We start from the raw sequence: 12298 nt of genomic DNA on the forward strand, positions 1-12298 counted from the left end.
TGCCTCTCATTGTGATATCTGGACTACCGTCTAGTGGTAAATCTACTCGGTCAAAAGAATTGTACAATTTTTTTTTACAAAATAGAAAAAAGGTTTACTTAGTATCTGAAAATGAAGCTGTTCCCAAAGCTGGATTCCATAAAAATGATTATTTTGCAGACTCACAGAAAGAAAAAATTGTTCGCAGTGAATTAAAATCTGAAGTTTTGCGTCTACTTAATAAAAAGGACGTTGTTATATTGGATGCAGGAAATTATATAAAAGGTATCAGACGTTTATAGATTTGAAAAATTTTGTTTATTAAATATTTAGCTTTAAAACCAAAGGTTATCGTTACGAATTATTTTGTGCAACAAAAGCAACTCGAGGTAATCAATGTACTATTTTTTGTGGTATTCAGGAAAAACGTGCATGGGAATTAAATCAGCAGAGATGCGATGTTGAAAGCATGACAAAATCAGAAATTCTTAACAATTCATGTGTTCCATATACGAAAGAAATTTTTAGCGCATTGTGCATGCGCTATGAAGAGCCGCATGGAAATTGCCGTTGGGATAGTCCACTTTTTGTTGTTTTTCCTGAAGATAAACTAAATTTCGATGGTATTCACAGCGCCTTATTCGAATCAAAACCTTTACCTCCAAACCAAAGCACTCAAAATGTAAGTATAATTATCTAAATGCATTGTATATTTCATTAACACAAATATAATTACAGCCGCCTTTGACTGTTAGCAACTACCTTTTTGAACTCGATAGGCTTACACAGGATATCATAGCAGATATTTTAGCTGCTCGTAAACTTGGTATTTTTGGACCTGTATCAGTAAAAGGGAGCGAAACTAAAGTCGAAATACCTGCCCACTACAATGCTATTCAGATGAATCGATTAAGAAGACAGTTCTTAAATTATAGCAAGAATCATCACGCAACAACGAGCACTCTCGATAGAGTACCTCAACTGTTTGTACAATTTTTAAATTCCAATTGTAATAAACAATAAGTAAAAAATCATATACTTTTGACTACAATAGAGTATAGAATGTCGACATGATGTATTCCGAATTCGTACTAAACAAATTCAATTCATTGGCAAATCTGCAAAAAAAAAGAATATTCGCAATTTTTACCATTTACAAAACTTAAGTTTTATTCAGTTCTCTTCTATATCTTCTTTTTTTGAAAATTGATATAATTTTAAGGTTCCCAGTTAATTTATTTTCATATACGCTGACTGATTTACTTTTCTGTGAGACCAGAATTATTTTGATTACAAATGTGATTTTTGTATTGCATTTCACTCATAACATTTTTCAATCCATTTTCTCTATTTTCGTCGCTAGTGTTTTCAAAATTTGTTGTATTGTATGGTTTTCGACATATCCAAAATACACTTTCATATTCACTTTTAAGCATTGATTTTGGATTCTGAGCGTATTTAGTACGAATACCAGTATCATTCCTAATTATTTCAAAGCCAATGTTGTCAATAATGGAAATCAAATCTTCATACGTTGGTTCAATGCTATTTTCACCTTCAATATCACTATAGTGATAAAGTAGTGGCCCCAAATTTATCCATATACCACCTGGAATCAGAATCCTTAAAAAAAGTTCATCATTATTTTTCTTTTTATAAAGAAATGTTAAAAAAATACTTGAAAATTGTCTCAATAAATTCAACGATATTGTTTGCGCAGTCAATAAAAAAACATGTTGCTACACAGTCGTAGGTATTCGCTACTTTATACACCTAAAATATATACTATATTAATAAACAGCTCTGAACTTTATTGCATTTTACTTCTAAAAAATCTCCCGCTGCCATCATTATATTCCCTTTTGGAGGATTCCGTGCTGGACAAATATCAGGAAAACGAATTGATGCTACTTGATCCGATTTATTTAAATTATTAACATACTGATGAACCCAAGGGTACAGCGTATACGCATTTTCTTCTGTACATCTGGAATACTTTGCTATTAATTTAGGTAATTCTTAAATATGTACTTACTGATTCAAAACAAAGTTTGATGCGATCAGCATAAAATAAGAAAATTCATTTCCCTCACATTCGTAACCTCTACAAGCCAATTCATAAGTTAAACGACCAAGACCTGCTCCAGGTACCAGAATTTTAATTTCATTTAATTCACTAAAAAGAAAAAATTATGTTCACAATATATTTAAATTTTAGAGAGTTTTATATTACAATTCCCCTGGCTTAAAAAATTCTTCTACAGCATTTATGATTGGCTTATAAGACTGATTTCTTTCCTCTGCTCCCTCTTGACTCCAATCACGCGCAATAAGTTTTAAGGTAGACTGGGCCTTTAAAATTTTAAAAGGTTCAACATCAACATGCTCATCTCGCTGTGGCAATTATTTGTAGCATTTTCACAATTTCAAAAATAATTTCAACAACGTTATAACAAGAATTACAAAAGGAAAAGGGATATGAATTAAATGACTGAATATAATTAATAACATGAAAATACGCTAAACGATACTATTAACTTTTGATACGAGTTATGTCTGTCTTACATGTTCTTGATGGCGCATTTTTACTTCACGACTGTCGGTATCATGGGATGTTATTAGATCTGTCGAACTTTTACTATTTGCGCTTAGTATGTTTTCACGAAGCATTTTTTTAATGACTGCTTGATTAGCATCGATGCAATCTCTAATTGCGCCCAAGTGTTTACGATATTTCGATAACATATTTTGATGTGTTTTGGGCAGGCTGTTTAAATAATTTTCACTTTGATTAACCCTGGCATAAGCGTACTTTCTAAAAATATACAAACAAAAAGTGTACTGAAAGCTTAATTCAAATAAATAACACTATCTATGATTGCTATATACTATTTACTATCTACACATAGGTACAAAATTGCTGTACTGTAACAATCTGTAAATCATTGCTTAGTAAGTCTTAGAACAAAATAAAAATACTTACAAATTCTTCTCACAATATTAAAAGCATATATTCAATATGTACCGAAATATTACAATATTATTGTAATATTGCACAATTATATATGCAATTTGATATGTAAACACAGTTATTAATAATAATTTTACCTAATTATTGCACCTTAAAATTACGTAGAAAATCAGACACTCAACAGTTTTTCAGAAATAAGTCTTACCGATATAATTGCAATGCTCTTATGATTTTTTGTATATGTTGTTTTTCTGCTTCCTCCTCTTCCGGTAATAACCCTGCCGAACGCTCCATTATATCAACGGCGTCCTCCATTGTTTGCACCACGTTTTTATTAAAAGGAAACTAAACTAATGAAAATATAGAATATGTTAATGCAATTAACAATAAACCGAATTAATAATTTTCACAACCCACATATAACTTAAGTAGTCAAGATTGTAAAATTAGTTGCAATACAATAAAACAAACCGCCTGTGTTAAAATATCAACAAAGTACAACACGCACTGATGTGTCAAACTTATAAAGCACCGGTCACAATGTGATGCAAATATATATTTCATTTATATTGGTCCTAAACACATTAGATTAGCGCGTGTTTGATTGATCGAGGACAAAACTCGTTCAAACTGGCATTGATGTATTAAGCGTTTTGGCTCGCCAGTGTGGCAAAAAACGCATGCTAGCCTATATTCGCTAAGCGACATTGGCATCACTGTTGCAATCTGTCTAGTGTTATATTTTAACAAATAGCAAATCTTGCATATGTCCACATAAAACAAGCAGATTACATTTTGTATAAAAATAAATAATTAGGCCGTATGCGAGTTCGAATAAATTGATGGTAAATTAAGGGAAATAGTAAATTATGTCGTTATAGCAGCGAATGTTGGTATTTACCAGAATTTTGAGTAGGATGAACCAGAAAAAAATTAGTTAAATTAGATATTACCAATGTGAAAATTTTATAAAATGTTTGATAAATAAATAAAATAATTTGAAAAATTTTAACTAAAAATAATAAATAAGTGTGATAATAAATAAATAAATATTTACATAAATGCAGTGCAAAAAATCCCTAGGAAATTACAATTTACTTTACCTGGATTTATTCGAACTAGCAGAGGTCTTTAACATAAAATTGAAAATTCAAATGAATACAGAATTAAAAGGAATGATAAGAATGTTGGAAATTTCAAAATTATTAAACATTTTTCTTAATATTCAATTTTATGAAATTTTTGATTTTTGTTTGAATTTTTGTTTACATAAGAATTCTGAGATATGTGTAAAACAGCAAAATATAATAATTTCATACACGCAAAATTGAGTATATTTTTATTAAACTTTATTTTCAAAATATACCAATGTGGATAAATTTACAATCCAAGCTAAAAACCAAGTGTTCATCACTAATGGCAACAGTTAAAGAAGAGAAAATGCAAAAACGAAGCCAAAAGTCATTGCCTGACAATTGACAAAATGTTGTTGTCAAACACAATAGATCAGTGGCGCCATACTGCGTGGCCTGACAAATGACAAAATGTTGTTGTCAAACACAATAGATCAGTGGCGCCATACTGCGTGGTTGTTATGTCAAATCTCAAAGATCTTGCTCGGTTGGACGGGTACGTTCAGGAAGTCTGCATATCTTCTGGATAGGTCGCATGCATTCGCCAGTTGAATACTTGGTTGTGACTACTTGTATCAACCCATTTCCACCTGGGTGAAGTTTAATCACGCTGCCTAGCCACCAATGTATTGCAGGTAGATTCTCATGTCGGATAACCACGACATCGCCTATGTTGATGTTGTCACCAAAAAATACTGCTGCATTTGCCTTAATTGTCGCCAGTATGAGAATTTGTTGCTGGATACCGTGTCAATGGGTTCATCTCGTACTGCCAATAGAGATCTTCTGATTAAGAAATCTATAGGTGATATTACCATCTCATCGTCGCAAGTATCATGCGATATCAGCGGACGTGAACAAGTAGAGTATGTAGCTGATCATAATAAATGGAATGGATACCAATAATGCGTAGCAATTGCTTCTTTGCTGACCTAACGATAGCTTCCCATAGAGCGCCTTGATATAATGCGCCAGTTGGTAGAAAATGCCATTTTGTGCCTAGATTAGCCAATTGCTGTTTAGTATATGGATTATGTTAAACCTGTAAGTCAGCCGCCATTAAACGATCTGCGCCAATATATGTAGTGCCATTGTCACTGTATAAATGGTTACATAGACTACGCCGATTTAGAAAACGGATGTATGCATTTCTAAATGCATCAGAAGTGAGATTTTCAACTAATTTGAATATATATTACCTTGGTCTTATGCGCACTACACCAACACCGGCGTTAGAGGCGATGCTAGGTTTGCTTCCGTTGGATTTACATATAAAGAAAATGGCGGCAGTGGCAGCGATTCGCATGAACCAGAGCTCCACGTGGAACAACTTCGGAAAATTGGTGGGCCGGAATATTACCTGTATTACCTGAATATGACCTGTAATGAAACCCGTTATAACCTTAAATTACATTTTGAGAATTTAAGAATGTCTTTTTAGGAGTACGGTGTTATCAGTGCTTTGCTTTGTTAGAGTCCTGGAAAGTTTACCCAGTACTCCAGCCGCATGTGATTTTCCATTTCCTTGATAATCTGTTTTGTACTGGTCCAGTTTAGTTAGTTCAGCTACCCAGTATCTGATGACCCAGTAAAGGCTTACCTTATTTCGCGCTGCAAGTGATTGCAGAAGCTCGTAACACTCAATGACCTGTTTTGATTTGAAAGTCCAAGAAGAAAGAGCTTTAAGAGCAGCCTGGCTGTCAGAGTAAATAACAATTTTTGTGCCAGAAGATTTTTTGAATAAATTGGATCTTACGCATAAGTTGATTTCGTGGATTTCAGCTTGGAAGACACTCGGCCATGTGCCCATTGCCTCTGAAATGCTGGTGTTGGATCCATATACACCAGCGTCAGTGCCTTCATCCATCTTTGATCCATCTGTGTAAACTTTTTGGGTCAATTTTTTGCCAAAACTATGGAGTTCAGTTGTATAGTCTCCATCGCATTGAGGAATTTTATGTGCTCCAAATGTTTTTAATATTGTTGTATGATCATAGTCAAGACAACTCTTGTTCATGTGGAGTTTTAGTCGAAGCGCACTAATCGCAGCCGTAGATTGAATGTGTATGTGCAGAGGTGTCAATCCAAGTATAGCCTCAGGTGCTGCAATTGGACTTGTCCTCATAGCACCAGTCATTAAGAGACACGCTAATCTCTGGAGATTCATGCAAACAGCAATAGATCCAGCCCGTGTGACCTTTTGCCACTAAACCAGGCAACCATATGTCATGATAGGACGTACTACTGCCTGATATATCCAAAATATAATCTTTGGGTTTAGGCCCAAAGTTTTACCTTTACAGGACCGTGTTGTCCATAAAGCCCTTAATGCTTTGTTATATATTTTATTTAAGTGCGAACTCCAAGTGAGTTTACCATCTAGGACAACACCTAGGTACTTTGTTTCACTGGAAAAATATTAGTGTTTCCTAAACGTACGGGATCTATGTCTAGTTTACGTTTGAGTGTTAAAGGCACAACAACAGTTTTCTCCGGATTTATGGAGAGACTCTCACATTCGCAACACGCTAAAATGCGTCGAAGATGTCCTACCAAGATCTCAGATAGACTGCTACCATGCTTTCCAGACACTATTATAACAAGATCGTCTGCATACCCAATGGCGTCACAACCAATATTCTCCAGTAAGATTAAAAGTTCATCAACAACCACTGACCAGAGCAAAGGAGACAGTACTCCACCCTGTGGGCAACCTTTTGCGGCCTCAACAGCTACAGACGTTCTACCTAAGGTTGATGTGATTTTTCTGTTTTGAAAAATCGCCTCAATCCAGGAAATAACATTGAAATCAACATTTCTGTTGGTTAAGGCATTCGAGATCGAGCCATAACTCGTATTGTCGAACGCTCCTTCAATATCCAGAAATGCACAAAGCGCAATTTCTTTGTTTTTGTGGGCCTTTTCAATTTTGCTGACTAAGTTATGTAAAGCCAATTCGGAAGATTTCTGTTTGGAATAAACGAATTGAGTTTTGTGAAGAGGTTGACTGTTAGACAATTCTGTACGAATATAGATATCTATGAGTCTTTTCATAGTTTTCAGGAGGAAGGATGAGCGACTAATCGGTTTATGCGATTTAGCGTCATCACTTGGTCTATTACCATTTTTTGGTATAAATACCACTTTCACTTCTCTCCAAGTTTCAGGTTTATGCTTCCAGCATAGGCTTGCCCTAAAAAGCACCTTTAAAGGATTGATAAGAACGTCTATGCCATTTTGTATTGGCGAACTCACATGCTTTGGATCACCTATTGGATTGTCAGGTGATTCTGATAGCGCAGAACAATCAAGCAGTTATCAAAAGCATGCAAAAGACATACATAGCTAACAGCTTAGTTCAACAATGTGTAACAAAGTTTATGGATTGTGCTCATGGAAATGAGGTGACGGTCATATAGATTAAAGGACATATCGGTAACGAGCAAAACGAGAAGGCAGATGAACTCGCAAAGCAAGGATCAAGTCACAACGGCAACTTCAAGTATCACCTCAAAAAGAAAACTCTTGCTGAGGATGACACTTGCAGACGATGTCTAGAAGAAAAGGAGACAGCGGTGCATATATTGTGCCAATATCCAACACTGGCAAGTAGGAGGAAGACTGTCTTGGGACACCATTGGGTTAGTGATGACTTGGCAGGAAACCTCAAGCTTAACGAGCTGCTTGCATTAACAAAAGATGTAGTTATGCGAACGGAAGCCACTCCAGTTTTAACTCAATAACGACATTCGAGAATCGAAGGACGAAAAAGGACCCAAGTCCTTGCGTGGTCTACTTCGACTAATCCTTCACCTCAGTGAAGGACTGTTGGACAGTGCGCTGTCCCAACATTCCACCATATGTATATACTACCTAGGTTACCATGCACACAAAGATTGCCACGTAAACCTTCCTTACTCTTCGTAAAACTTTGGAGTCAATTCGTATGTTGAATGGACCGCAATAGTCTACACCAGATCTAGCAAATGGCGGAGATGGAGTGAGCCGAGCTTTTGGTAATGTCGCCATGCGTTGTTTTAGCATTATATGTTTATGCCGCATTTCATATTATAATCCTAGCCAATATGCTATCCTTAGGAAGTATGTTTGGATGATGCTGTGCCACTGTTAGCCTCGCATTATGCAGGCGCCCACCTACTCCTAACATATTGTCCACAGTGAAGCTGATAAATGGACTCAACACAATGAGTTTGCTGCGCCTTTTGCAGTTACATGAGTTTCGCTGTGAAGCATTTTGCTTTTTCGGCCTTGATGTGGTGATTTAAAGCAATATCTATTTCGCTTGCACTAATGAGTGAATGTGATCGAAAACGCTGATGTGCCTTTTTGCAACGCGATATGTATATGTATGCAGTGGTGTGCAATAGCTTGCCATGACTAAATTGGTCTAATAAATCTATGAACACCAATTCATCGCCAGAAGGGTTTTATGTCTGTAGTGTGGTTTGACTTGTTGCCTGCAATGCCTTTATCTTGAATGGTTTTATTTCACCTTTCATTATTGTCAGCTCTGCTGGTGCACAGTTGCGTAGCTCATCGATTGGATAATCAATTGAGTTTGAGCCTAGCCACCATAATGTGTAGTTGTGCAGTACCAAAAGGGATATGCTACGACTAGTGCAATCAGCTGGATTGCTGGTTTTGTAGGAATGTGATGTCAATGCCTGATATCTGTCATTGATTGAATGTAGCCAACTCGATTCGCAATGTACTGATTAAATTGTGATGTGTTTTTGCGTAGCCAACATGGAACGATGTTTGAGTCTGAGTGTAGAGTGTATGGTATATGCTCCAGATGCAAAGCCTGGTTTGTGTCGTAAAAAGGGATAGCCAACAATTGTGCAGTGCAAAGGTCCAACCGGGGCATTGCTACAGAATGCAAAGGTGTCACCTTAGATTTTGATGCGACGATGTGACTAGTGATATTGCCGTCATGGTTTGTTGCCAAATGGAGTACTGCAGCCATTGCCCCGATACTGGCATCGTAAAAGCCATGAAGTTTTGTCACACATCCGGGTTTCATGTCTATCCAACGGGGTATTTGCCTCCAGTTGTGGCAGCTGCTTCGGTATATGAACCATTCTTGCAATAGTTGAAGCGATAATAGGGCGTCCCATACCAATTTTGCCTACCAGAATTTCGTTATAAATAGCAATGATTATAACTGGTGCCAACATGCCAGTTGGATCATATAGTTTAAAAGTATCGCTGAACACTTACCTTTTTGTGAGAGGTTGTATATCGTAGGAACAGAACTGATAAAAGAGCTCATCGGAAAGTGAGTTCCAATGTAAGCCAAGAACGGTAATTTTTGCCAATTGTGGGTTGGGTGACATGAATCGGAATCGTCAAGAATATGTGCCAAGACCTCTGTACTATTTGAATTCATTTTCTCGGATGGAACTGACCGTCTCCCAACACAGATGAGACATCAGTCATCAGTTGAATCGCTATGCCAATAGAAGATACACTCTTAAAGTTATCATCTACATAGAATTCGTTTAAGATGTTTGAATGTCCCTGTGAAATCCTTGTGCTACCGAATATATATTCGTGCTATTTTGTTCCTTCAAATATGTATATATTAATTTTAAATTTATTGTCGTACAACCGCCGCAGGGCTTAAAACAATTTCATATATATTTTTATTTTTGATATATATATGTTATAAATACATATATCTTTATATTAAATTAGGCGTAATACCGTTCCAACAAAAGATCAAACACTCGACACCTTCTTACAAAATGTGTCGTCTTAAATACTCATCCGCATGAACCTTTTGTGTAAAGTGCACAAGTGAGTTGATCTTCGATGAACTTTGATGCAATTTAGCACTTTTGCGTTTCTATCGTTGCTATAGATTTCGTGTTTTATATGTATGGGTTTTTTTTCGTGCTTTCCTTTATTTATATAACTGCCAATTTAGCATTTATTATAGTATATATTTTTACATAATGGAAATTCAAATAATAATTCAATAAACAAGATTAAAAATTACATGAGTGAACTATTAATAATGATTAAAAAAATAAAAAAAGAAAACTTCTTTAAACTAAATAGTATAAGATAATTAAATTAATACATAGATGATAGAATAAATAAGTCAATTAAATAGAAATACTATGAATATATTAGATAGATAATTAATGGATTATTATAATATTGAAAGTTCTGATGGATATAAGCGTGCCGATTCGTCATTAGGTAGCTGCCTTATTGTTGGGTTAGGATGGGAAAGTAATCTGTCTGTGTGCTTTTTACTATTTTTTCGGATAACTTCTACAACGATGGGTATCTTTAAATCGCGATGAATGTCATAGTTTGAGATGTACCAGTCAGCGTTGATGATAGTCCTAAGTATTTTTGATTGATTTTGATAGTCTTTGCAGTATTTGAATGTTGGATTTGCATGCTGTGCCAGAAGAAGTCACATTGGAACTCAGATACCTAGACGAGATAACTACAAAGAAGGAAATAATTACAGCATGGAAAGAACAAATAGGAGCAATACAACCATCGGCAATAAAAACAATAAGAAGCGCCCCTGGAGGTACCAGGACGGCTATAATTGTAATACCAAAGAAGCAGGCCGGTAAAGCTGAGGAGGTGGGCAAACTACGAGTTGGATGGACAGTGTGCTTGCTAGACAAACATTGTTGGGCTACTAGCAAATGCAACAAGGCATCGATATGGACGTGTGGTAAATTTCCACTAGAACAGGTTTACGACAGAGGGGAAGCATACGTAAAAAGTACAGTGAACGGAATAACGTTTTTCAGCTGTTATCTACCCCCAGCCTATTAATCGAAGAATACAAACAGCGACTGGACGATATTGTTGAAGACGCTAAAAGTATAAAGCCGATAGTGATTGCCGGCGATTTCAATGCTTGGGCCGTTGAGTGGGGTTCAACATTGACAAACCCCAGAGGTGAGTGCCTACTAGAGGCATTGGCCACCCTGGATGTAGTGTTACTGAACTGTGGTCAAAAGGACACGTTCTCAAGGAACGGTAGGAGCTCTAAGATTGACCTGACATTTATCAGTGATCCACTAGCTAACTCAACGGACTGGCAAGTGTCAGATATCTACACGCATAGTGACCACCAAGCTATTGTCTTCGAAATACATGAACGCTCAACAAGAGCTATTCCTGCGGCAACTACCTCAAATCTCCGATGGAAAGAGTTAACTTTGGACAAAGAAGCCTTTAAGCTCTTAATGGACGACATCCGTCTAACCGGGACTGCGAATGACAAAGCAATAAAACTCATGCGCTGCATAACAAATGCATGTAAAGCATCTATGGCAAAGAGAGGCCGGCGGAATGGCAGACAGCATGTATACTGGTGGACCGACCAAATTTCCGAGCTGAGAAGAAAATGCAAACATGCGCGGCGCCTATGTCAAAAAGCAAGGGGTCGTGAAAACTTCATAGCGCTCCAGGAAGCCTATAAAATTTCGAGAAATGAATTAAAAAAGGCGATAGCAAATAGTAAGACAAGATGTTACAGGGAGATGTGTGATGAGGTCGAGAATAACCCCTGGGGACTAGGGTACAAGGTGGTTATGAAAAAACTATATAGCTACCGCCCACCAGTTACAATAGACGCAGTTAAGCTACAAGCAATAGTTGAAGGTCTCTTTCCGCAGAGAGCTGAAATAACCTATACAGTGCAAAATAGTGAGCCACAGAATGAAATACCTGAGGTAAGCAGACAAGAACTGGAAGCAGTATGTAAAGGGTTAAAATTAAACAAAGCACCCGGAGTAGATGGAATACTAAACGTGGCACTAAAGATAGCCACAGAAGTCAACGCTGATTCATTCAGGAAAGTGTTCGACGCATGTATAAAAGAGAGAATATTTCCTCAGATATTGAAAACACAAAGGTTGATGCTTATACCGAAAGGAAATAGCGCGCAAGATGCATCGGGCTATCGCCCTCTATGTATGATTGACACGGCCGGGAAACTCTTAGAAAAGATAATCAGCCGAAGACTTGAGAAAGCCTTGAATGGCAGCGGTCTTTCAGATAGACAATTTGGCTTTCGGAAAGCATACTCTACAATAGACGCAGTGGAAGCAGTCCTAGCCATAGCTAAGGATGCCATTAAAGGAGACCGTTGGCTCGAAGGAGATAAAGAATACTGTGCCATTATTACATTAGACGTTAAAAATGCATTTAACTC

At 36.6% G+C, this 12298-nt stretch overlaps 2 protein-coding genes across 4 annotated transcripts; one reads left to right on the forward strand and one right to left on the reverse strand.

Moving 5' to 3' along the window:
- Positions 1–5: 5 nt before the first annotated feature.
- Positions 6–1017, forward strand: LOC119666220 (protein KTI12 homolog; the record flags this gene model as incomplete). Its single annotated transcript, XM_038075502.1, has 3 exons — positions 6–264; positions 327–661; positions 718–1017. Coding segments are annotated over 3 exons (879 nt in total), but the record flags the coding sequence as incomplete, so codon positions are not given.
- A 93-nt stretch (positions 1018–1110) lies between these two features.
- Positions 1111–3473, reverse strand: LOC119668839 (carnosine N-methyltransferase-like). 3 transcript variants are annotated; one of them, XM_038078496.1, is made up of 8 exons: positions 3368–3473; positions 3156–3295; positions 2545–2794; positions 2213–2373; positions 2015–2155; positions 1804–1966; positions 1658–1752; positions 1111–1602 (listed from the first exon to the last, which is right to left on the reverse strand). In XM_038078496.1, exons 2-8 carry the CDS (start codon positions 3263–3265, stop codon positions 1239–1241), a joined length of 1284 nt encoding a protein of 427 aa, XP_037934424.1. In that variant the 5' UTR covers positions 3266–3295; positions 3368–3473; the 3' UTR covers positions 1111–1238. The 3 variants fall into 3 exon arrangements, with proteins under 3 accessions (XP_037934424.1, XP_037934425.1, XP_037934423.1); XM_038078497.1 differs by having other exon boundaries at positions 2213–2331; positions 3156–3300; positions 3368–3467; XM_038078495.1 differs by having other exon boundaries at positions 3156–3300; positions 3368–3467.
- Positions 3474–12298: the final 8825 nt, after the last annotated feature.

The sequence above is a fragment of the Teleopsis dalmanni genome, chromosome 1 (genome assembly GCF_002237135.1).
Source record: "Teleopsis dalmanni isolate 2A chromosome 1, ASM223713v2, whole genome shotgun sequence".
Classification (NCBI taxonomy): Eukaryota; Metazoa; Arthropoda; class Insecta; order Diptera; family Diopsidae; genus Teleopsis; species Teleopsis dalmanni.